Source organism: Symsagittifera roscoffensis, chromosome 2 (assembly GCF_963678635.1).
Source record: "Symsagittifera roscoffensis chromosome 2, txSymRosc1.1, whole genome shotgun sequence".
NCBI lineage: Eukaryota > Metazoa > Xenacoelomorpha > Acoela > Convolutidae > Symsagittifera > Symsagittifera roscoffensis.
Window position 1 is genome coordinate 78,202,353 of NC_087063.1, and position 26,597 is coordinate 78,228,949.

General features: G+C 35.8%; 2 protein-coding genes across 2 annotated transcripts; one reads left to right on the top strand and one right to left on the bottom strand.

Moving 5' to 3' along the window:
• Positions 1-2: 2 nt before the first annotated feature.
• On the bottom strand, positions 3-877 carry LOC134839990 (proton-coupled zinc antiporter SLC30A2-like; the record flags this gene model as incomplete). Its single annotated transcript, XM_063855619.1, has 1 exon — positions 3-877. A coding segment is annotated over exon 1 (636 nt), but the record flags the coding sequence as incomplete, so codon positions are not given.
• Positions 878-2,028: 1,151 nt separating this feature from the next.
• Positions 2,029-14,215, top strand: LOC134839991 (arylsulfatase B-like). The gene is made up of 6 exons (XM_063855620.1): positions 2,029-2,244; positions 2,464-2,660; positions 4,645-4,730; positions 10,692-10,945; positions 11,252-11,766; positions 13,819-14,215. The coding sequence occupies exons 1-6, from the start codon at positions 2,029-2,031 to the stop codon at positions 14,213-14,215; spliced, it is 1,665 nt and encodes a 554-aa protein (XP_063711690.1).
• Positions 14,216-26,597: the final 12,382 nt, after the last annotated feature.

The following is a 26,597-nucleotide window of genomic DNA, read 5'->3' on the forward strand; positions in this document are numbered from 1 at the left end:
TTGTTATGACTGAGACTATGGCTGTGCCCATGACTGCTATGTCCGAAACCCCCGTGGTCATGTGGTATGTCCGCCTGGTAAAGAACCACTCCGAGCACTATGTTAACAGCCAGCCCACAACCGGCTGTTACCAGCATGACATCTGCGTCTATTTCGTAGTCTCTGTTGATCACTCTCAAAACGGCCATGTAAACAAGCACGCCTGTGAGGACTTGAATCAACAACATACTCATCACCGCACACAGCACTTCTGCGCGGTAGTATCCAAAAGACATGTTTTTAGTGGCAGGTCGGCTGGCGAACCAGATGGCAAATAGACTGATGCAGAAGCCAGCGAAGTCAGACAGCAGATGGAAGGCGTCTGTCATGATGGCCAGACTGTTTGCCAAGAAACCCCCCACAAGCTCGCACACCATAAACACCAGCACCAGAGAACTAGCGAGCATCAGCTTGTTCCTCACTGCATTCGACTTGGTCTTACTCACATTCAGGTCCGTGTGGCAATGGTCCCCCTCTTTGGTCATCGGGGGCGGGTGAGGGTGGGGGTGGTCCAACTTGCTTTTACTGGCCCTGTCGCTTCGCTGTTCATCGCTCGATCTCGCAATCAAAAGTTCAGTTTCACCGCTGCTTCCGGACATACTCACATGGGATAAACTCTTCGGTTTTTTGACGACTTTTAAGTGTGACTAAATGTCTTTTCTTGGCAATAGAATTTTAAGTGTGACTACTTTTAAGTGTGATTAAATGTCTTTTCTGTTCAATAGACTTTTAAGTGTGCGATTAAATATCTCTTGTCGTTTTCATCTGATGATTTGTTGTAACGAGTACGGAAAATGAATCTTTTCTAATGTATTATGTGAACTTATTCTTTCAGCTTTTTCACTTTTTATACCAGAGGGAGTAAGCTGCGATAGTTTTTACGCAGATGAGTTAAACGATGTAAGCTTGACAGCAGAGTGCCATGGCTTTTACGCAAATTAATTCAAAGTTATACATTGACAAGCATAATCAGTTCGTGCTCGGCAATTGAGTTTGAACTGAAAAAAACTCATTTATTTTAAATGAAATTTGGAACCGTTGACAACTAAAAACCCAAAACTAATTCAATTACCCAGAACCAAGTTAAAAACCCAGAGCCTAGTTATAGACCCAGAATCAATATGAACGCTAAAACTAAATTTAAAACCCCAAAAAAGTTCAAAAATCAAAGCCGGCTTGAACTTGTGCTCTTCAGACAGCGTGGTAAATGTCAACTCTTACTTTATAAAAGTAATAGACACAAGTAGTATCTCCATTGAAATTGATAGTTGAGAAGAAAATTACATTAATTCGCCGCTTTAAAACATCAACAATTGAGACAACAACAGGGAACCTTATCGTTAATTTTAAAAAGGGTTTTTAAATATGTTTATTATTTATTCATTCTTTACTGCATTTCGGTCAAGTAACCAATCAGATATTTTCATAAGGCAATTTAATATTGATTTTAATCTTTGGTACGACGTTAAAATCTGGGCTCCATTCGACCGTGTCGGTCGAATCATGAGTCGAACACCTCAGCCCGGGACGTCAACTCGTAACAAAAGACAAACTTTCATATGCTTCTATCAGTTAGCTTTGAAAAACTAACATCAAAGCCAATTTTTTCTAATACACCAAAAAATGAGACCCGCTAAAGATAGGGACATTTTTAAGGCTATTCATCTTGCAAGAGAATGAGATTCACAGTCCAAAAATTAAACATGCTGCACTTTAAAAACTCACAAAATTTGTTGAGTCACTTGACAAAAGAATTGCTCGTTTTGAAAAATAAATTTGATCCAACAAAGGAAGAAACGTTCTACATTTTATTTAGTTTTTTGAGCCAGTTGGCCCGACACAGACACATTAACTGGGTTTTTTGGTTTGTCGTATCCCGGTTCTGCACATTTAAATTTGGCATAGTTACAAACTAACAGATGCAAGGATGTAAATATTTACAGAAACCAAAATCATTCTATTTTTGAAATTAAAAACTTTCAATACAAAATGCATTTTCAAACGAAATTTCTTTTGTTGAGTAACTTCTTTTGTTTATATTTTTCAATAACCGGATCTACAAAATCGAAACCAAATATAGTTTTCATGCTTGCGGATGACTACGGTTGGAACGACGTCGGGTTCCATGGAAGCACCCAAGTCAAGACCCCCACTTTGGACAATATGGCTAAAGAGGGGGTCATCCTCAACAACTATTACCTGCAGGCATCTTTTCCACTTCCGCGAATTTCATAAAATTGTTTTTTTAATTATTTTGATTTTCTTATTTGGGCGCAAAATTTGTTTAATAACTCAATATATGTGTAATTATGTAAATCATGGCAACAGAATATGTTCAGAGTTATTAACATGTTAACAGTGCCAAACATTGTTTCATTGGAATAAAAAAAAATAAAGTTAAAGTTGAAAAGGTCAAACCTTCAGCAACTCTGCTCGCCCAGCCGCGCGGCTTTGTTGACAGGACGATACCCCATCCGCACCGGAATGCAGTACTTCCTGATTGAGGCCGGACAACGCCTGGGCGTGCCCCTGAACTTTAAGTTCATGCCAGAGTATTTGAATGAGTTGGGATATGAGAGCCACATGGTTGGAAAGTGGCATCTTGGAATGTTCAATAAAAAGTAGGCTGCATTTTGCGGGACACAAAATTCTTGCTCATTTAAAGTAATCGATTTGGTTGTCAATCAAAAAGTTCGACTAACAAGCTCAAAATTGAGTCTCAATGAACCATTTTAGTCGAGTCATAATTTGATTACATCAGTCGGCGATGGCGGTTTTGATACACAATGAAGTGATCAGTGCTCCAAGTTGACAATATTGAGATTGTTACTTGCAGCTCATTCAAGATCCTAGTTCGTTACCGGAGGGCAAGGCATCAATTTTAGGCCAAAAATGATGCAAAACAAAGTACTTAATACCCTTTGGTATTATTTTGCGACCTCCGTTTTTAATTGATCACCCTTTTTATAGTAACTGTGAGGGGAAGCGCGAATTTTTTGGTCAAAGGCGTCTTTTTTGGACTGTTTTTTTTAAAACTTGACAGCGGGTTGCAAAAAAATTGGTCAAAATTGGGTTTTTTTTAGATTTGAGAGAGCCCAGAAAATCATTTTGAATTATCTTAATGAGAGGATCGACAAAATTTTCAAAAAATTTTGAAAATCCGCCCCTCCCCCTCGAACATAGATCATAGAACCATAGATCCACCCCTGGTCGTTCGACAGTTTTCTAAAAATCTCAAAATATAATAGCTCGTTTCTGCTCGTAATAGCTCGTTTTGAAGGGAGATCTTCTTGAAACGCATCGTTTTAGCAAAGCATTTTCATGAAAGGATCTGAAATTGTCACCTTTTTTCATCAGAACATTTTTAAAATTTTCAGAAGTTTTTTTCCTACAGTTTTGATAGACTACAATATTTATTAAACTGAAAAGGCCGAAACGCTTTTTTTTTCTATTGATTATTGGAATATTTACAAGAGGGTGTTTAATTAACAGAAAATGTGAAAGTATTTCAGCAACAGTCAAGGGGAAAAAGTTGACGCTATCTTCCGGCTAAATCTTTTTTAAAAAATTCATTCATCGCTTGTCAAAAATTCAGCCATGACTCACAAGTAGAACGCTAAAAATAGAACGCTAAAAACACTAAGAAAATATCTTAGTTCATCCCATCGGTTGAAAACTAAAAATCGAACTTCTTTATCGCGTGTCTATATCCCGGATTGCTTTGTCAGTAGTAATCAGTACTGTTTCAGAGTAAAACCAGTGATGTATTTGTTTCAGTACTGTTCCAGGAAAAACCCAGTGAAACAAGAAAAAGTACTGGAATAGTACTGTTACATTACTGTTGTTTTTACATCACTGTTTTTGTCCTGGAACAGCACTGCGTTTTTTAATCAAATTTTCGAATTGATTTCTAAGTTTTGTTATGTGCCGTTAGAATCGAAAAAAAAAGATAAAAAAGCCTTCCTAATTCACCCCCCCCCCCCCAGCTAAAATCAGCTGAAAACCGCCTAAAACACAGTTTTTTCTGCGAAATAAAATAGATATGACTAAACTTTGATAGTCAGAAGGCGTGAGCAACTAAATTTGCCTGGAAAGGGTGATTTTTGTTTAAAAAAAACGGTAAATATTTTTAACTCATTCTTTCATTGCTGTCTTTGCAATTTTTTAGCGCTGTTTTTGAGATTTTTCAGAACTTCTCTTGCTTTTTAGTGCTATTTTTGCTATTTTCAGTGCTGTTTCAGTGCAGATTTATCTCTGTAACAGTGCCGTTTTTTATTGCTGATTTATCTCTGATCAGAGATAAATTGACGCTGGCGCAGTACTGTAACAGTACTGTTTTCGACCATAATGTCTGCGCCGCAGGCAAACTTTAGAAAAGTTACGTTTTTTTCGGCGCGCGCTCTCCCCTTAAGTTAAGTATATATTGGCACCCAAGGCGCCTTTAGAAAAATTTTAGAGTCCTTCAGCCAAAATTGGATGTCTGAAATTAGTTCAAAGGTGGGACCCTTTGGGTCGGCAAGGGCTCGAATCCCTGAGGGAAGGAAAGGGTCCGGAAAGCGTTATAAGGAAAGCGTTATAACAGGAGTCAAATGTTTTCAATTTTAGTTACACTCCAACTTACAGAGGATTCAAGACGTTCTTAGGATACTACAATGGCTACACCGACTATTTCGACCACAGAACACGAGAGCGTAAGAGTTTATGCGTCAAATTTTTGAACTGCATCCTGCCCCTGATGAGGAAAAAATGAGAAAATGTTATCCTTTGTTACAGCTAAATCTAATAATTTACAATTAAAAGAATCAAACAGAGGGGGTTATTCTCAAAGTTACAACACTAAAAAGTGAGCGAGCACTTTCTTCGTCGGAGAGATTGAATGTATCAAGGTCAAATGACAAAGACCAGTTAATTCAAAATAAATGAATTCATAAAAATAATGAATTCACAACCTTCCTCTCAACAAGAAAATTTGTGGCGTACTAATTGCTATTAACAAAGTAACTGCTCCTTTTCTCCCGTCAGAAAAACTGAATTGGTAATTTTTTGTGAAAACTATTTGCACTATAATTTTTTGCACTATAAAATATTTGCACTATAAATTTAGCATTGTTGGTACGTTTAGGAGAGTTGAGTATAAATGTTTACACAGTGAAACTAATTATGATAATGAGCTGAAACTAGAGCTGACATGACAAGTAATTTTCTGATATGAAAATAGAAATAAACTTAGAAATGAAAATAGCAATAAAGAGCATAGATGTGGTTAATGATTCAAGTTAAGTTAAATGAGGAAAATCTTTTGAGTCATAGTTTTCAGTTTTGCGCCCTCCGAGATTAAATTTCTCAAGTTCTGTGTTGAACAATTGGCTATCCATATCTACTAAGTCATCAAAGTCATCGATCATCACTCTAAACGTTTGATTGCTTGAAAAAAAAAGAGAGAGAATGTATGTTGAAAATATGTAGAGGATGTCGTCAAAATTCGTGTCCTTTTCATCCGGAGGATTTGTGTTGCCAGAGATTGTTCATGTCTCGGTTGTCAGAGTGGACTTCAGCTCAACAGGGTTTCCTGCGGATCAAGATGCTTGAGGCCTTTGATCTAAAATATCTATATGCAGCCTTTTACACCAAAACTTTGATGGGCCTACGTTTCGACTCGATCTACGTAATATCGTTTCAATACCGTTAGAAATCATTGCCTATGGTTCGGTTGCGGTCTCGTCTGAATAGTCTACTGCGGTATCGTTAGATTCACTCGGGGGTAGAGCGTCCAATTGAATAGTCGATGGTTTGGAGCCCTCGGGTGCAATTTCTGACGGCACAATTTGGTTGGATCTCGGCGATGCAGTGATTATGCTAATAGGACAACCCGAAGTGGGAAATTCTTGGATGCTGTTGTGTTCTTCTAAATCCTCAGATTTTACGCCATCAAAACTGAAATTGGAATGAGTAAGGGGTTTTGTGGATTCTAGCACGTTAGCGTGTTCTGTAATACAACGTTCACTAGCCAACTCTATACATCAGAAAACTTCGGCTAACCATTCCCAGTCACTAAAGACTGAAGTATTCGAAGGAAGAAGCATCACAAGCTAAGAAGTTTGCGTTAAGAGTTGTCGTTTTGTGGAATTTCGACATTAATTCGAGGCCTTTCTGGTGTTCTTGTCTGAAGTAGCCAGCTCAATGTCATTTCGGGTTTTGGGGCCTGGTATTAGCTTTAACTCCTCGGTATTACCTAGTTTCATCTGGTTTGTCCGCTTTGCACTCACTTCAGTATTATTGCTAAAAAATGGGAATGAGATATTTCCTTTAGAAGATCGAATATGAGCCGAATTGAGTTTTGGTATAGCGATATCTATTTTCCTGATGGTTTTTCCGTCAAATAGTCAGGCCGTGGATTTACTTGAGCTAACAATTTTCGGATTCAGTTTTTTGTAGTGCTTTTTATGTTTTTTCCGATACATGTTACCTTCAAATGGGCTCTGAATTGAGATCCTTGACGGAGAGGGTTTTGAGGGTCACGGGTAATCTGATTCATAAACATTTTTCAGAGGGAATTGGTTTTTTTTGGAATCACGGTGTCGTTCAAGATTTGTGCGGCTACCTTATTGACTGGTTCATGTATGTTATGTGTTGGAAATTTGTTCTTGTATATTTTTTTGTTGACAAATTAATTAACGATTGGACTGATGCATCTTCGTTACAAGTTTTTGTATTTTTAAAGGGTCCTTGAAATTTTAATCTATTTTTTTCACAATTTACTGAGTTCAAAAAGAAGGGTACGTGTCTTCTTTTCAATTGGATTGGTTTGAATGGATCATGAAGAATGTAATTTCTATCTGGTTCTTAGTTTTTCCATTCCGAAGAAATAGTTGGTTAAAAGTCTTGAAAACTAATCCAACTTCTCTGTCTATTTTGCCGGCTGAAATAACAATAAAGAAGTTCTGGTCGTTTTGGTCTGAAAGTGAGAAAAATTTTTCCGAGAGACTACTTTTCTCTTTTTTGGCAAAAAAGATGTTCCTCTCATGTTCCTCTCGTGACCTATTAGAAAAAAGTGGCCTTCATCATGAAACCACCCGTTTTAAAAGATGGGGATCACTAGTTTGCCCCTAAGGTTGATGACGTTATCGGTGAAGCCGCAGAATATTTTTTGATTCGACATGGTATTTGTTCCATTACGAGGCCAAACTGTGCATTCTCTGCATTGTGAGCGGAATCCGCAACAGGCCAAAATTGGATTTGTCGAGGAATCCGCAACATTGCTACTTTTTTTTGATCTTCTATGCTGTTTTGGATTCCACAAATAAGTGCCTAAATCATTGTACCGCTCAGAAACGCTCGAAAAACAGGCCAATTTGCGGAATCCGCAACTGTATTTGCGGAATCCAGAACAGTTTGTGGAATCCACAAACAAATGATAAAAAGTGTGGAATCCACAAATTTTAAGTGGAATCCGCAAATTGTAAGTGGAATCTGCATTTTGTTTGCGGATTCCCTTTACATATAATTATATGTGTAGTAGCCTTTAAATTTATATCTTTTAAAAACATGATTTGATTTCACTAGATTAGAAATTTTTTAGAATAGAAATTTACTAATATAGATCTGTGTTTGGGATTAATGGAATCCCAATTACTGACCAGTATTTGGAATCAATGAAATCCCAAAAATTGAACTAATTCGACCATTTGCTATGCGTTGGGTTTCTAATCAATCTCAACCTAATGACTCCAAATAATGGATATATTCCATATTTATTCCACATTGTTTCAGTTTTTGGGATTCCATCAATCCCAAATACTGACGAGTATTTGAGATCGATGGAATCCCAAATACTGAACTAAGTTGACGATTTGCTATGCGTTGGGTTTCTAATCACTCTCAACCTAATGACTCCAAATAAGGGATATATTCCATATTTATTCCACATTATTCCTTTTTTTGGGATTTCATCAATCCCAAATACTGACGAGTATTTGAGATCGATGGAATCCCAAATACTGAACTAAGTTGACGATTTGCTATGCGTTGGGTTTCTAATCACTCTCAACCTAATGACTCCAAATAAGGGATATATTCCATATTTATTCCACATTATTCCTTTTTTTGGGATTTCATCAATCCCAAATACTGACCAGTATTTATGATCGATGGATTCCCAAATACTGACCTAATTTGTCGATATGCTGTGTGTTCCATACACTCAATTGACTCTAAATATTGAAATTATTCGGTGTTGTGTTTCCAAAATATTAAAGATGACATCCACCGATTTAGGTAACCAATATTTCAAGACTTGTTCGTGGATTCCGCTGACAATGGTTAAGTCTTTGCTTTTCAATTCCGCATTGCTAGAGATAAGAATTCCTGCTCTGCTTTTAATTGTTCATATGCAAGTTCAGTATTGATCAAAATTCGAAATCCACTTACAGTTTGCGGAATCCACTTACATTTGCGGATTCCGCTCACATTTTGTGGAATCCACTTACAGTTGCGGAATCCAGAACAACTAGCTATATTTGCTTGTTGAGGAACCCGCAACAAAACAAATGTGCCGATAAAAATTACGTTACAGGTATATGTATGCGGAATCCACTGAAATTTTGTTTGTGGAATTCACTTATATTTTGGAACATATTTTAAGACTTGTCTCTTAAATCCAGGAACATACAGACACAAAATTGTGCTCCTATCCAGTGCACAGTTTGGCCTCGTAATGTCGAGTAAAATTTCGTGGTTTCAACTCATGAAGAACTTTAGTCTTGAGAAGTTTACCGAGGTGGCTGAGTCCACTTGCCCATTCAATGTTACTTGACTTTCCCTTCGGAGGCTGATACTTAACTGTTTTTTAAGTTCCTTTCCGTCGTCGTCAAAAATTATAATTATATTTCCTATGGAGTAGTCGTTATTATCGCTCTGTCCGGATTTACTACAGAGTAGTCGTTATTATCGCTCTGTCCAAATTTGATCCCGCATTAATCACGCCACAAGATTCTGTTTTAAGACAGTCGCTAATTACATTCGATTGATCCGAAAATTAATTAAAAACGGTATCATCTACAGTTTGAGTATTAACTTCATTTTAGTTGTACGACTAAATTCAAAAAAACTGTTAAAATGACCCTTGTTTTTACAATATGCTGAGTTTTTACCGGTCGAACTTCTAAATGTCCTTTGGAGAAGTTACCGCTACATTTTATTCAATTGTTGTTCGTTCAATGTTAAGAGAGGGTTCCATTTTGACATTAATATGATTAGAAGGTTTATGCACAGGTTCCCTTGGTTTTAAAACTGTTTGTCATCTTCATGTTGTTGGTGATTCTTCTTTCTTCTGTGAGTGCGATATGTTAAAAATTTTCTCTGAATATAGGAATTTTTCATGTTGTTTATGAAGATGCCCTTATCCACTCATTTTCTTCGCCGAATAAGTCACACTTTTTCGCCATTTTGTCTAGGGCTTGTTCCAAAGACGCTCTATCTTGTTGGTTTTTATTCGAATCTGATCTTCGTTTTTTTACAGTGGCTAATTGTTCTCTAAACTTTTTCGATGAAACTTGACGGATTTTGTATCTTGTGAATTTCTATCCTAAAAATGTTTTTTCTTCGTTTCCAAGCGCGAGACGGGTTTTTGAAAACGGGGGTTTCGGGTTTTTTTCAAACCTTATTAAGTAGGTTTTGGATATGACAATTTTCTTTCGCAATCACCGCTAAGTGGAAAAGATCGTTCCCTTCATCCCACGGAATTTGTGGATCCACCGCATGGTTTTGCCAAACGGGAGGTATTCCTCTCACACTTGACTCGATACTGTTCGACTGATTGTTACAGCTAATTCTACTTATTTACCAATAAAAGAACAGAAGGTGAAGAGTGAAATAATCTCATAAAACATAAAAAAGCAGTGTCTCTGTCAGAGAAATTGAACGTATAAAGGTCAAATGACAACGACCAGTTGAAGAGATAAAAGGTAAATGAATTCTATAAATAATAAAATCACAACAGCCGCATCAAAAGACGATGTTCTGGTCGAAATAATCTCAAAGTTTAAAAAGGCAAAAAAGTCACATATTCAAGCATGGCTCGTATTCGAGTTGAGTTTTGGAATGCAATTGAAACGCGAACGTTAAAAGTGCGGCTAATGGGTATTTTATTTTAAGTTTACTAATTAAAAATATGTTTTTACGATGCAAATAAAGTAAAGCGACCATGGCTTCTTCATTCCCGGGTCAAGGTGCTCACTTTATGTTTCGACCTCTCGATCGAAATCGGTATGTTTCCACCGTACTCGACCAGGATCAGGTATTTTTGACGTTCAAACAACATTAATTATCCAAATTTAAGCGTTGTATTTTATGTTTATTGGGTAACATCTTATGATGCTTTACTCAGAATGAAATTGTTAAAATTATTCGCATTTTGAATGTTTTGTAGGGATGAATTATTTTTGAGCTGTTTTTTTTCCATCGGATTAATGAGTGTTTTTCGACCGTGCTCGAGGTATGTTTCGAACTTGTGCTCGACCCAAAAATCCGTCTCGACTGATCTTATGTGCTCGGCTTTGAGACTCGAAGCATAAAATGAGCACCTCGACCTGGGCTATAATCGAACACGATTGCTTCGCAGTTTCATTTGTTTCGTCAATGCTTAAAACTTTTAGCCCCTGAAGGAATGGATCCAAACGAGTGGTGGGGTTTGGACTGGAACTTCAACGAGGGCGAAAACCTGACGAGTATCAACAGTGACTTTGGAAAGTACGGCACCCACGTGATGCAGAATAGAGCAAATGACGTCATCAAAGGACATGACTTCAATTCGAAGCCTCTCTTTCTCTATCTGCCATTCCAAAATGTGCATAGTGGCAATGATGTTGACCCCATCCAAGTACCCATTGAAGTTGAGATGCAGCATCCGGTGAGAAAACCCCCCTCTAGCTTACCTCATTTTAATTCTGCTTTGTTTTTTTTTACTCCAATAAGCTTCCAACCATGCAGTTTATTTAAAAACTATATTAAATCCATTCTATCGTTTTTACCAATTTTTGTCTCCGCGGTTATTTAATTTGATCATAATAAAAGACAGTCAGGAAATTTAGAACCGCTCTCTGAAACCAACTGTCTTTATTATTTATTTTAACTTTCCAAATCATGATTATTATTATTTTTACTTTCCAAATCTTAGTGATCCTCAAGCTTTTCTAAAGGAACTCGCCTGCTTTAGAATATTTGGAACACACTTCGTCGTAAATATGTTGGCGTAGTTCAAGAACTGGACAATGCCGTGCGAAACATCACTGAAACTCTCTCTAATGTTGGAGTGCTAAACAACACAATAATCATTTTCAGTACTGACAACGGAGGAGCTCCGAATGGATTTGAAAACAATATGGGAAGCAACTTTCCTCTCAGATCCGGCAAAGGGTACTACTTTGAGGGTGGTATCCGGGGTTCCGCGTTCGTTTTTGGTCCCATGTTCAAAAATCGGGCCGGAAACGTTTCGACTGATTTAATGCACGTCACTGATTGGCTGCCGACTCTGTACGAGGCAGCTGGGGGTTCGGTTAGTGATCTCGGAGACGTTGATGGTCACAGTATGTGGTCGGTGCTGACAGGTGTGAACAAAACGTGTCCTCGCACGGAAGTGTTGGTTAACATCAACCCTATCAAAAACTCAAAAGCAATCAGAGTTGGAAAGTACAAATACTTGCTTAACCCGTACGACGTGATGGACGCAGAGTAAGTGAAACATGAAATCTAAATTAGTTTTAAAATATTTCAATTGAATCTAGTGTAGTTATATTTGAAACTTAGTTTCCCCAAATCAATATATCAACAAAATCATCACATAGACTGGTTCAAAAATAGATATCTAAAGACTTAAGATGTTGAAACTCGATAAAAGCAGATTTTTGGTAACAAAGTTTGGTCTTTTCAGATTTTTGTACAAAAAAAACTCCTGAAAAGACCAAAAATCTCCTAAAGACTCCTAAAACTAAACACTCGACGCCATCAGACCAACAAATACTTGTCCTGACTTTTTGTTGCATTATCCACACTAAAATTTATCCGTTCATAATCAAATAAATGGCAATTTTATGTTCGAAGACAAAATTATTAGCTTATATGATCGCACAAATACATTTAAATACTTTTTGTGTCAAATATATTGGAGCCAGGGGTTGGTGGAGCGCGCCGAAAAAACGCAATTTTTGGCCCGTTTTTTCAAAATTCTGCCTGCAGCGCACACATTTTGGCCAAAACAGGGTCTTTGTAGTGCTTTAAGAGAGCTCAGAAAATCAATTTGGTTGACGAAAAGGTCGACAAAATTTTAAGATTTTTTTTTTGAAATTCCGCCCCCCCCCCTCTCGATAAAATCCTAGATCCACCCCTGATTGGAGCTAATGTATATATTTTCTTTATTTAATAACAAGAAAATATGTTTTTCCCCTTAAAATAGCGAAACAATCTTTTCTTTTTTTTTCTCCAAATAATCCAAAAAAGTTATCTAATTTTCTCCCATATGTTCGCCTAAAAACAATGACTCTGAGTAAGCATGGTTTTCTACTTTGAAAAAAAACACAATTCACTGTTTTAATAAAATTTTGCAAAATTTTAGCGAGTTCCTTTAAAGTACTAAACTGTTATTGAATTTCTCTTTTTCAGTATCTTTCAGTATAAACTCATCCTTCAGTTCATTGCCTTATGAACTGAAGGATGAATTTATACTGAAAGATACTGAAAAAGAGAAATTCAATAACAGTTTAGTACTTTAAAGGAACTCGCTAAAATTTTGCAAAGTTTTGGTCCCAATTTTCACTTATGTTGTTCTTGTTTTCAGATTGAACTTTTTGATGAGGCCACATTTTAACGCCTTAGATTGTTTTAAAGATTAAAATTGTTAAATTTCTCAAAATTTTAGGCAACAAATAAAGTTTTTACAAATGATTTTAAATCAGATCATGGTCGCTATGCTCTTATATAGTTACTCTTGTTAGTTGTTATTGTCTTAGGTTGTTTTATGACTGATGATCATCAGAAATTCTTAAAACATGTCTTACAAAAACAGAATTTTTTATTGATGATTTTTACTGAGTTCATGGTCGTAATAATCCTTTTTTTATTGCTCTTGTTTTCAGATTCGATTGCTTTTTTATGCCTCAATTTAGTGCCTGAAATTGAAAAACATCCATCAATTTTTAAAATTGAGTTTATTATCTGTTTTTTTTTGCTAGGTTAGAGGAGAGAAAGACCAACTGTTTTCTAAGTTAATTTATTTCTTCTCTGGCTGACACTATAGATAGTTTTAGTTTAACAGTTTATCATAAGTTTTAGTAATGGATCATGCTTGATTAGTTCTAAATACTTTACAGTGATTTTTATCAAGGAGTATTGTGGATATAAAATACTTGTTTTAAACTGATTTCACTAGTAAGCTTTGATTATCTTTGATTATCTGTTGATTATCTAATAGAACCAATAGCCAATTGTCACTCAAACAAGGTTTTATTTGATTCAGTAGGGTCTTAATAGTGTTCTGGGATCTCTCGGAAAATCAATTTGGTCGACCTAAAAAGGAAAAAATTTGCATTGTTTCAGATCCAACCATTTGAATCAATTCTTGTGGTGATTTTTTTCTGATATTGATAATTTCATTTTCCATTGTAAAACTTGCAAAACGGTTTTATAATTTCTTGGTCAATGATGAAAGGTTTGAAATTTTGCCTCTAATTCAACGGCTAATTCAATTTAAACGTATTTTAAAAAATTTAGATTTGATCACTGGTTCAGAGCTCCCGGCGAGTTACCTGACACATTTGACGTCGTCGAGCCAAACAACACTCCAGCTCAAATCTGGTGCGGAAAAATACCTGCAAACGTCGACACCAAATGCCACTCTGAAAGCACTGGACAAGATGAATGTATATTCGACATTGAAAATGACCCATGCGAATACTACAACTTAGTCGACAATCCGGACTACAAGAGTGTGAAAGCAATGCTTCTGGATCGACTAGACTATTGGGACTACAAAAGTGTCCAGCCACTAGTTCCGCCGTATGACCCGGAAGGCTCACCGGCGAAATTAGGTTTTGTGTTTAAACCATGGACAGACAATGCCACGATTCCAAACAATCGAAATGATATAGAGATTCCAGTTGAATCTTATCCGAATGAAGTGAAGTAACAGAACAATTGGGGTCAATAACTTGGTGCCATTGAGTTTACTGTATATTCAAAACAAATAACGTTCAGTGGAAAAAATGAATTTTGATCAAGTCGCTTTTATTATATTTATTAATGGATTTAATATGTATATCTACATTGCACAAAAATATAACAATGATAGCCAGTTTTTGTGCCAGTAGCACAGAATGTTCCGACGATAATCTTTAAAAAACGAACATTTTTTTCAAAGTAGTGTCGTTTTTTCTGTGTGGTGTGATAAAAATATCTGAACAAAAAAATATCGAATAGGCCAATTGGATAACATATTTTTAAAAAAAATGGCTGGAAAAACTACGAAAAAAAGATTTTTGATTCCCAACTTGCCTGAAAAAATTTAAGTTATCATGGCTTAATATAGGCTGAAACAAGCTATTGTAAGCCTGCACGATCACCTTATTGGCTCAACGTAAAAAATAATGTCTTAATATATTGTTTTGGGAGACCTCAGAAAAGGAACTGGTCAACCAAAACAGTAGTCGACAAAATTTTTGAAAACTTGTCAAAAAACGATTTCAAATCTCCGTCGAGAATTCTAGATCAACAAATTGTAGGATTGCAAATTCTACGCGGACAAAAACTATTGTCTTAATTGCTTACAGAGACAAATTTCTCAATTACCAAAAAGGTGTTCCAAAAATTATTTCCTCTATTCCTCAGATCAGAAAATGATTATTTTAATTTTACTAAGACTGCAAATTTTGTTTTGAAAAAAGACTAGTTTTTGAAAATTAGTCTCTCTCCAATATTGAACAAGGATAGGTGGCTACTGTGCAAGTAGCACGGAATGTTCCGACGATAGTCTCAAAAAAAGTTTTTCCAATTTATTGTCGCTTTTTTTCGGTTCGATATGCTAAAACGAGCTGAACAAAAAAACTGGGCTTAATGATGCATTATTTATACTAAACCAAACAAATTGAAACTTGTTTTGTGGAAAAATTACTAGAAAACGAAAAGAAAAATTTAAAAAAATTGAAAATTTTCAACTTTTTTTAATTTTTGATTCAAAAATGGCGATAAAATACTCAAAGTAAACTAACGATACCCAAGTAGAACTAAGTTTTTTATCTTTTAGTTTAAGCTATTAAAAGCTTTTAATCAATTGAATTAAGACTGCTGGCTCGTTTTATTTGCTCGAAATAATACGAAAAATTACAAATCAAAAGGTACTAAAGAAAAAAGATATTTGAACTGAAAAATCAAATAAAAATTTGTCGCAAATTTTGTTACAAGGAAAAAGGAATAAAGAACAGGAGGAAATTTTATCATTTTAAGGGATAAGATCGACCGCCGTCTTATGCCTACTAGCAAAATGACGAGCTTGAAATCATGAAATCATCAGTGCTTCGTTTTTCTCACATAGCAACAAGTTACATTTAGAAAAAAATTCAAAAAATTGAGTTTCAAAATTTTTCTTTTTTGACTTCGAAAACTAGTTAATCGAGGTTAAAATAAAATTAGGACGAATTTAAACTAAAGATCACCCTAGCAACCAGCAAAAGGGAGTGCACCACCAGCCTGAGAATCCAAGAGGACTCTTCACAACTCCCTAGCAGAAGGGACATGTACAGGTTTTCACAAATCCAACTTGAGTGATCAGCATCAATCGTAGGAAAAAGATAACTAAAAATGTAACTTAAGAGTGTAAATACCCCACAATAGCTATACATAGTTGTTCAATTTATTTTATTGAAAGTTGTAAAGTTTAAAGTCCAACTAAACATCCTAATATATTTTATACTCCTTTTCCAATTATTGTTTTTACAATAAATGTTTTCAAGAAATTTGACAATCTCAAGTGGGACAAATAAATTTAGGATAGATTACTAAGCAATTAACCAGCAGTTTGCGCTAGGTAAAACATTTCTGCTACAAAAGTTTCTGGTGTTTCAAAAAGACTTGAAAAATCAATTTGAATATAAAAAGTTGAGAAGTTTTTTGAGCCTTTTTTTTTAAACTTGACCCATGCCTTGCCAAAATTATAATAATTCTACTGTTAAAATTGATATCTATTTCCGCTTGAATCATCGGAAACAAATTGCATTAGTTCGTTGTTTAGAGGTTTCAGTTTCATTACAATTGGTTTGTTCTGTATTCATGAAAAAGTAGTCAAAATTTTAAAGTTTAGGAACGATTCTGGGAGTTAAATGATAAAAACTTAAGAAAAATTGTACAGCCTTGAGCTGTTAAACCAAATTCAACAGAGTGTATATTTTAACAAATGATTATCATTACGAGGCCAAACTGTGCACTGGATAGGAGCACAATTTTGTGTCTGTATGTTCCTGGATTCCAGAGACACGTCTTTAAACATGTTTAAATTTTGTCGGAACGATCAAAGAAAATGAAAGAACAAAAAAAGAACAAAGGGAGCGTCCATGTCGCGGAATCCGCTTACAATGCACAAAATGCACAATTTGGCCTCCTAATGATTTTTTTTTTTCAGTTTGTACGATTATTGTTTGTACCCTGAACAGTTTGTACCCTGAACAAAAGAAGAACAAAGGGAGTGTCCATGTCGCGGAATCCACTTACAATGCACAAAATGCACAGTTTGGCCTCCTAATGATTTTTTTTTCAGTTTGTACGATTATTCTCTTACGCATTTCTGAATATGCATTTCGATTTTACATCACCCTGCTAATCGTATTTGGGCTATAATTGAGCATCAAGTTTGCATATAGAAATGTCATTGGTGCAAAAAACGAACGCATGGAAATGAAAAATGAAATACAAAACAAAGGAAAGAAAATGATAAATTTCTTGACATTTTTTTGGTTAATTATTTTACTTTTTTTTTGAGAAGTTTTTGCATTCTTCTTATTTTAACAGTGAGTCCATTTTAAATGCATGTTTGAAGCCTAAATGTTGTTTTTGCATTCCCAAAACATCCTTAAGGAGATTCAAAAAACTCATGATTAAATTAAAAAAATATGGGGAGCAGTAGGAGAATAGTCAATACCAATCGCACAAACCACATTCTGCGAAATCAAATACCCGACTTTGGGTCGAAAGCAGACACTAACACACACACAAACACCAAAAACCCAAAACGACACTCTAGTATGACTTGAATTTTTGTTTCGACTTTCGTAACGAAAGTAATGGAATATTTGTGCTCGGGGTGTTTTTTTTCTTCAGTAAAAATTCGAATGTTTAACTAGTCATTTTCGACGAGATTTTTTTATCATTCAGAAAGTATTGTTGTCTTGAGCTTAATTTTGGAAAAATATTTCACCTGCGATCCTTTTTGTAATTTTATGTGGGTTTATAGATTGTCAATTTGGCCAAATCGGGGGAATTTTTGCGTAATATATCTCGCGCTATTAATGCGTACGCGCAGATTTAATCCGTCCTAGAACTCTTTCCAAATAAGTTAAACGAAGCTTGTTTGCCATATTTGATTTGTTACAAGAGCGAAATTATACATTCAATGAATATGGCGTGAGGGTGATGATTTTCACGAAAAAGCTCAAATAAAAAAAATCATTTTTTTTTTTTTTTTACATTTAATTTTTTCATGTTTTTACTGCTCCGTAGACCTTAAAAGAATTGAAATCATAGAACTTCAGTTATTGGGCAAAATTTCCTATATTTTTCTCAACGCTCAATGTTAGGAAGAGGAGTAGAAAAGAGGAACTGCATATCAACTTCACATTCAACCAACAAGGTAAAAAGGGTGATTGAATACGTTCAATCCATAGGTTTAACGCTAGAAAAAAAGCAGAACTGGATCTCATAATATGATGAGTGGGAAAGAGCTTTTTTTGTTAAACAAAATTAAAAAGATTCAATTTTTTTCAAACTGGCAAACATACGTAAATAGAAAAAGAGCTAATGAAGTCGGCTCTAATAGTAATCAACTATATGCGTAAGTAACGACCATTAAAAAAGCATTGGCAAAAGAGCTTGAACTTTTTTAGCCTATTTTGCAAAGTCGTTTTCTTCAACTGTTTTATCAGAAAATTTCTGACCATAGCAAATCGTACTGTGATAGATCTCAATTTGAACTCTCTTCTTAACTTGGGCACTGACAGTATTGCGCTTTGCTAATTTCAAAATCCATTAATCTTTCAGTATTTTAAATACTTTTACTTGTAACAGAAGAACGAACAATTTATCTCAACATTACGAGGCCAAACTGTGCACTGGATAGACGCACAATTTTGCGTAGTTATGTTCCTGGACTCCACAGACAAGTCTTTAAACATGTGAAAATTTTGACGGAACGATCAAAGTATAAATGAAAGAACAAAATGAGAAAAAGGGAGCGCCATTTGTTGCGGAATCCACTTACAATTCACAAAAATGTACAGTTTGGACTCGTAATGAACAGTCAAAAAACTATGGGTCAAATGTGAAGGTAATGGCTTCATTTCGACAGAACCACCCTCTGGACAACCAAGTTTTGTGGAAAGATTGGAGCGATCTTACTCAATTACGGATCATAGTCAAGGAAAAAACCCTTTCAGAATATACTCGATAAAACGATACCACCCTCAACCAACGGCAACAAAAATCAAAAAATTGTTAACTCCAATGCCCAATAACGGGAAAAAACTAAAGTGGAGCAAAACAATCAAAAGAAAATTTGGCGAAGAAGAAACAACATCTACAAATCAAAACTCAAAAAATTCGACAAACTGACTTTGGAAGAAGCGGACAAAACTATTTAATCTATGCCTAGCCGTTGGAAAAAATGTAACAGGTTTTTTGGACAGAAATTGAAGAAAAAAGCGTTCGACCAAGGTAAAAATAACTTTCAGCAATGAAAAGAATAAAATTCAGCCAGGTAAAATCAACTTCCGGACAAGCTAAAAAAAAATTTCAGCTAACTTAAGACCCTTAAAATTGTTTAAAAGATTTGTTTTATCTTTTTTTTTCGAAAAAAAAACAATCATACAAACGCCTGACAAAAATAATGAATAATCAAATCAATCATGATCTTAAACCGGATAAAAAGCAAGTTGATTACTTGGTATTCAAAAAACCAAGATACGACAAACATGAAAAGTATCCCAAGGAAAAGTTATGTTCAAATCGGTTTTTTATATATAAATTTTCCTAGAAAAATAAAACTGAAATCAAAAAACGTTTCTTTTTGCTGGAGCCAGCAGCAAAAAAAAAACCTGGCAACTGAAATTCACTGACGACACGATCAAAATCATAGAGAAGTTTTTCTTTTCAATAGTTTGCAATCAACAATACCACAACCCTTACTGTTTCTGCTTAACGGCGAACCTCAAGAGTAAAAACTTCAAGAATGATAAACTACCGGAACAAAGAACGAAATAAATTTTTTCTTTTTTAAACTTTCGAGCTCCTGTAAGTCACTGAACAATCTCGATTCCGTTGTCACTAAAATTTTGGAATCTGTTAACTATTACCCCCCTATGGTAACTCGTAACGAACCCCCCCCCCCCTATAAAAAAGAATTGAACAGTTAAGCTCATACGAACTTTGTACCTTGATAACTATTTCCCCTTTATTGCAATAGGGGAGAAAATGCTTACAAGATCCAAAAGTTTATAAGTTGAAACTTCTATATCAATTTTTGAGCTCTACAGCTGTATAGGATGACATCAAGGCAATTATCACAAAAACACTAAACAATCCTTGGGCTTCACTAGAAATATTGAACGAATAAATTCCTGCAACCAAAAACATACACTTTTTAGAATAAATATATTCTTTATTTCCCTGGCCTGGACAGTTTTTAATCATATTGCGAGACATTTGTTGGTAGAAAATTTTAGTGTTAGCTTGTTTTCCAAAACTGCGACAAAAGCATCGGAAACTTTGATGTGACATAGCATCCGGTAGGAATTTCAAACTTATGTACCAATATGAATCAATGTCATATTTATACTGGTCCAATGATCTTTACTTATTTTGATGAATCTGTGTGCGCGATTGAAAACTACGGCTTTTAGTCAGTTGTTATTATTAACATATATCGTTCAGTCATTTCTGCGCATGCGTGACTTCTCAGTTTACCAATCCATTCGGATTATGGAATACCTTACCATATGACATGGCTCAGCCAATTGGATATAAAAACTTACTGAGCCACTGAAAAGCGCCCCGATTTGGCAACAAGCGTCAGCAGAGCCACACTTGGAAGGAATGATCTCAGCAAGAAGCCATCATAAAGATGGCTATATTCCCAAAAGATGAAGTAGAGGAGCGAAATCTAATGCGAAATTATCATTGATGCTTTACGGCCATTTCTTAAATAAAAAAAGAACAATTCATTGGGGTTGGAAAACATAACACACAACTGCATTCGAGAACATATTAAAATTAGTACAAAAAAAATCAGAAAAACAAACACTTTGACGTGGTCGACGACGCATCAACTCCCGGACATGGAGCAGCACTTTAACAGTTCGTCGGAATGGGCTGAGTAGCAATAGCATAAAACTGAGATTTCTAAACTCTTTAGAACAGAAATACTCGATAAATGGATGGGAGCTACTAGGGATGGTGTTGGCAACCAAACGTTTCAACGAATGGTAGTATGGAAAACTTTCCACCGTCATCCAATTTCATCAAACTTTAATCAGTGCATTAATCGGGCGAAAGATCAACAACTAGTCGCAGAAGGCTCACAAGGTGGATTGACCGATTAATGCAATGCATTTCAGTTTCGATATCAAACCTTTGGTGGGAAAAACATGGAACTGTATGTCGCAAATTATTGTTGGATTAGCTTTACCCCCAGAGTACGACAAGGAAGACTTTGTGGAGCCAATTTCGTTGCTCAATTCGAATCTTGAAATGGTTGACAGCTCTCGTCCTAAATAGTTTAGGCAAAAAGAACGCGCACCAAACCATGCCTGCAGAAAAAGAAAGAACGCAAATAAGGCAAATGAAAGCTCAATCGAAATTCAAAGATTCCGGAGAACACAAAAGCAGTCGAACAGAAAAAAAATCTTTCGCTTGCCTAAGCTTCTGCCCGAAAAAAAACGATAAATCTCAATCTAACTATAATTAAAATCGCAACCAATCACACATGAGAAGCCGTAACAACTATAAGATTTTCAAAGGAGCATTCCAGCTCAAAAGCGCGAGAAAATTTAAAATTAGGGCAAAAAAATAACAAAAAAAAAAACAAACAAGAAAATCGTACAAAGACAATGAAGGCTGATGATTTTCACGAAAAAGCTCAAATAAAAAATATCATTTTATTTTTTTTTACATTTAATTTTTTCATGTTATTACTGCTCCATAGACCTTAAGAGAATTGAAAACATAGAACTTCAGTTGTTGGGCAAAATTTCCTATCTTTTTCTCAACGCTCAATGTTAAGAAGAGGAGTAGAAAAGAGGAACTGCATATCAACTTCACATTCAACCAACAAGGTAAAAAGGGTGATTGAATACGTTCAATCCATAGGTTTAACGCTAGAAAAAAGCAGAACTGGATCTCATAATATGATGAATGGGAAAGAGCTTTTTTTGTTAAACAAAATTAAAAAGATTCTAGTTTTTTCAAATTGGCAAACATACGTAAATAGAAAAAGAGCTAATGAAGTCGGCTCTAATGGTAATCAACTATATCAAGCAGATGCGTAAGTAACGACCATTAAAAAAGTATTGGCAAAAGAGCTTGAACTTTTTTAGCCTATTTTGCAAAGTCGTTTTCTTCAACTGTTTTACCAGAAAAATTCTGACCATAGCAAACCGTTCTGTGATAGATCTCAATTTGTACTCTCTTCTTAACTTGAGCACTGACAGTATTGCGCTTTGCTAATTTCAAAATCCATTCAGCTTTCAGTATTTTAAATACTTTTACTTGTAACAGAAGAACGAACAATTTATCTCAACATTACGAGGCCAAACTGTGCACAATTTTGCGTAGGTATGTTCCTGGACTCCACAGACAAGTCTTTAAACATGTGAAAATTTTGACGGAACGATCAAAGTATAAATGAAAGAACAAAATGAGAAAAAGGGAGCGCCATTTGTTGCGGAATTCACTTACAATTCACAAAAATGTACAGTTTGGACTCGTAATGAACAGTCAAAAAACGATGGGTCAAATGTGAAGGTAATGGCTTGATTTCGACAGAACCACCCTCTGGACAACCAAGTTTTGTGGAAAGATTGGAGCGATCTTACTCAATTACGGATCATAGTCAAGGAAAAAACCTTTTCAGAATATACTCGATAAAACGATACCACCCTCAACCAACGGCAACAAAAAATCGAAAAATTGTTAACTCCAATACCCAATAACGGGAAAAAACTAAAGTGGAGCAAAACAATCAAAAGAAAATTTGGCGAAGAAGAAACAACATCTACAAATCAAAACTCAAAAAATTCGACAAACTGACTTTGGAAGAAGCGGACAAAACAATTTAATCTATGCCTAGCCGTTGGAAAAAATGTAACAGGTTTTTTGAACAGAAATTGAAGAAAAAAGCTTTCGACCAAGGTAAAAATAACTTTCAGCAATGAAAAGAATAAAATTCAGCCAGGTAAAATCAACTTCCGGACAAATTAAAAAAAAATTTCAGCTAACTTAAGACCCTTAAAAGATTTGTTTTATCTTTTTTTTTCAAAAAAAAACAATCATACAAACGCCTGACAAAAAGAATGAATAATCAAATCAATCATGATCTTAAACTGGATAAAAAGCAAGTTGGTTACTTGGTATTCAAAAAAGCAAGATACGACAAATATGAAAAGTATCCCAAGGAAAAGTTACGTTCAAATCGGTTTTTTATATATAAATTTTCCTAGAAAAATAAAAATGAAATCAAAAAACGTTTCTTTTTGCTGGAGCCAGCAGCAAAAAAAAACCTGGCAACTGAAATTCACTGACGACACGATCAAAATCATAGAGAAGTTTTTCTTTTCAATAGTTTGCAATCAACACTGTTTCTGCTTAACGGTGAAAAGCGCGCCGATTTGGCAACAAGCATCAGCAGAGCCACCATTGGAATAATCTAAGCGGGAAACCATCATAAAGATGGCTTTATTCCCGAAAGACGAAATAGAGGAGCGAAATCTAATGCGAGATTATCATTGATGCTTTAAGGTCATTTCTTAAATAAAAAAGAACAATTCATTGGGGTTGGAAAACATAACACACAACTTCATTCGAGAACATATTAAAATTAGTACAAAAAAATCAGAAAAACAAACACTTTGACGAAAACCTTGAGGCCCGCGTGGTCGACGACGCATCAACTCCCGGACATGGAGCAGCACTTTAACAGTTCGTCGGAATGGGCTGAGTAGCAATAGCATAAAACTGAGATTTCTAAACTCTTTAGAACAGAAATACTCGATAAATGGATGGGAGCTACTAGGGATGGTGTTGGCAACCAAACGTTTCAACGAATGGTAGTATGGAAAACTTTCCACCGTCATCCAATTTCATCAAACTTTAATCAGTGAGTGCATTAATCGGGCGAAAGATCAACAACTAGTCGCAGAAGGCTCACAAGGTGGATTGACCGATTAATGCAATGCATTTCAGTTTCGATATCAAACCTTTGGTGGGAAAAACATGGAACTGTATGTCGCAAATTATTGTTGGATTAGCTTTACCCCCAGAGTACGACAAGGAAGACTTTGTGGAGCCAATTTCGTTGCTCAGTTCGAATCTTGAAATGGTTGACAGCTCTCGTCCTAAATAGTTTAGGCAAAAAGAACGCGCACCAAACCATGCCTGCAGAAAAAGAAAGAACGCAAATAAGGCAAATGAAAGCTCAATCGAAATTCAAAGATTCCGGAGAACACAAAAGCAGTCGAACAGAAAAAAAATCACTCGCTTGCCTAAGCTTCTGCCCGGAAAAAAATGATAAATCTCATTCTAACTATAATTAAAATCGCAACCAATCACACATGAGAAGCCGTAACAACTATAAGAGTTTCAAAGGAGCATTCCAGCTCAAAAGCGCGAGAAAATTAAAAATTAGGGCAAAAAAATAACAAAAAAAAACAAACAAGAAAATCGTACAAAGACATTAGCGAAAGGAGATGACCGGGTGAATCAGACAGAGATGCGAGCCACGATAAGATCATACGAGAGGTTAGCCTCATCCAACACAACAACAACAACAAATAAGCATTTAGAATCGAGCAAAACAATTCAAACGGAAATCCAAGCTATAAAACGTTTAATCAGAAATACTAGCAGCAACTACGAATCATGAATTAGAAAGCCAGACGAAAATGACAATTGAGTTGAACGAGTTATATGAGTACTCTGTAAGCAGAGTATATCCAACACAAAGTACAGTTCAAGAAGCAGCGCCCAGTGGAGATCTATCAATAATGACGAAGCCAAACAACAACTCGAAATCAGTCATGAGATGATAACAGCAAACATAGTTTTTGAGTGAAAAAAGCACCGGAACAGAAATTGAAAAAAAAAAACACGCAGCTCTTTGCACAAAGTTTTATTCTACAATAAAACTTTGTGCAAAATTGGGACTGATTTTTATAGCAGAAGCAACCCGAAGGGACTGAAAATATATTTTGGTCCGCAATAGATCGGGAGGCACTATAAAGCGCATATGAAGCATATTGGTACATCTCACGGATCAACTTCATGTGAGGGAGGACTGCCTACTAAACAACTCAAAAGTAGTACTAACCACAAAACTGCACGAGACTGTGCTCGATGGCGTTCACATGATGAATCTAGGATCAGTCATTTTGCTTAACCTATGCGATCTCATCCTGTTTCTTCACATTCGTCGGTTTTTAGTATCGATTGTCCAGAATTGTTCTCATTGCATAGAGCAAAGTATAATAAGTACCGGGGCTCCAAAAATTTAAGTTGCAATCAAGCGCAGACTTTCCGAGCTGAATGCTTAAAAATACTATGAGTAATTCAAAGTGGACTATCAAAATATCAACTTTTGAGGCCCACAATGGACGAAAAACAAACAGAACATCTTTTAACATAGCAACAACAAGCTCACCAAACAGCTTTTTTTGGAAAATTGTAAACAATCCAAATTTAGATGCACCCACCATTTCAAGCGGGCGGATGTAATGCATAAACTACAAAGATGGTCCCAACACGAAACTGTGAAAAAGAGACGAACAGCGGAAAAATCACAGAAATGACCAATACAGCCACAACACCAGCCACTACGACACAAACAGGTGTGAAACCCCTACAAAAGGACATCTGTTAAACCTAGACAAGCTTCAACTAAAGAACACTAATCATCAAACGTAAATACGAAAGAGTACAATCAAAGGTAGATAAAGTTGTAGGGAAGTTGATGAAGCGAGTATCAAGAAAAACAGTACACATTGCAAGGAAAGTGAAAAAAAAAGGAAAAAACAACAGAAGAAAAAATTTAACAGACACTCCTCATACAGCTTGCTGACAGGCATTGGATAACAATCCACGGCTTCTAAGTAATAGCGAATTTCTTTTTGTTCACAGCCCGGAAATCTACAAACCAAGCAGGCTTTCGCGGATAAGCAATTATGTTGCGTATAAACCCGCAAGAAGAACAGGATCATGTTTGCGTTTATTAGACGTCGAGCAGCCGCACGCGCTCAGAAACGCGATATTCAAAAATATGATATATGAAGCTTTCCAAAGAAGCTGACCCAAAAAGAACAAACTGAATAGCTAGATTGCTCGAAAAGAGGAAATCTAAAGTGGCGCCAACTTGAAAAAGAACAAGAGGAAAACCAAATGCAAAGACGCCGTCAAGGGGAATGCAAATCCGCTTGAAAACCCCGCTTCCCAAAAATTCACCGAAAGTACAATTAGACTCGAAACCAACAGTTATTTCAAGTGGAGACTGGGTTTCAACCTCCGAAAACACGGCACCATCACTGAAACAGATGGAGACAAGGAAAACACCACCTCAAATGTCACTCAAAGCCACAGTATCACTCGAATTTCACTCAAAAATTGCAGGAGTGCTAGAAAATTGCATGAGTGCCCTTGCAGGAGCGCTAGAAAACCCAGTTCCAATCAATGCATTCGAAACGAAGCCGACAACGCAACCATTAAAAACGGTTCGGAGTTGACTCACCTACCGAAAAGCAAGGAGGAAATTCAAATATAAAAATGCCTTATCTACAAAATGGGTTAAAAAAGCCTAATCTACAAAATGCGAAAAATCACCGGAAATTAAGCGTGAGTAAAACTCTTTGAGGCTATATAACCAAAACTGGCAGCAGAAAAGTAGACGTGTTCAATTTATTTTCGCCTTTTACTAGTCGTAAAATAAGAGTGCTCTTGGTAATAGACGCAGAAAACAAACAAGCCACGAAAAATGAAGAAACAAAAGCAGAAACAGGACAACACCATGCAAGCGAAGAACAATAATCAGGAAAATCAAGAAGAAGATGACG

Bases quoted from the DNA above. Each gene is read 5' to 3' on its own strand.
- LOC134839991 (XM_063855620.1), top strand. From the start codon at position 2,029: ATGCATTTTCAAACGAAATTTCTTTTGTTGAGTAACTTCTTTTGTTTA. The intron at 4,731-10,691 runs GTAAGAGTTTAT...TAAAACTTTTAG, and splicing joins CGACCACAGAACACGAGAGC to CCCCTGAAGGAATGGATCCA. The intron at 11,767-13,818 runs GTAAGTGAAACA...TCACTGGTTCAG, and splicing joins TACGACGTGATGGACGCAGA to AGCTCCCGGCGAGTTACCTG.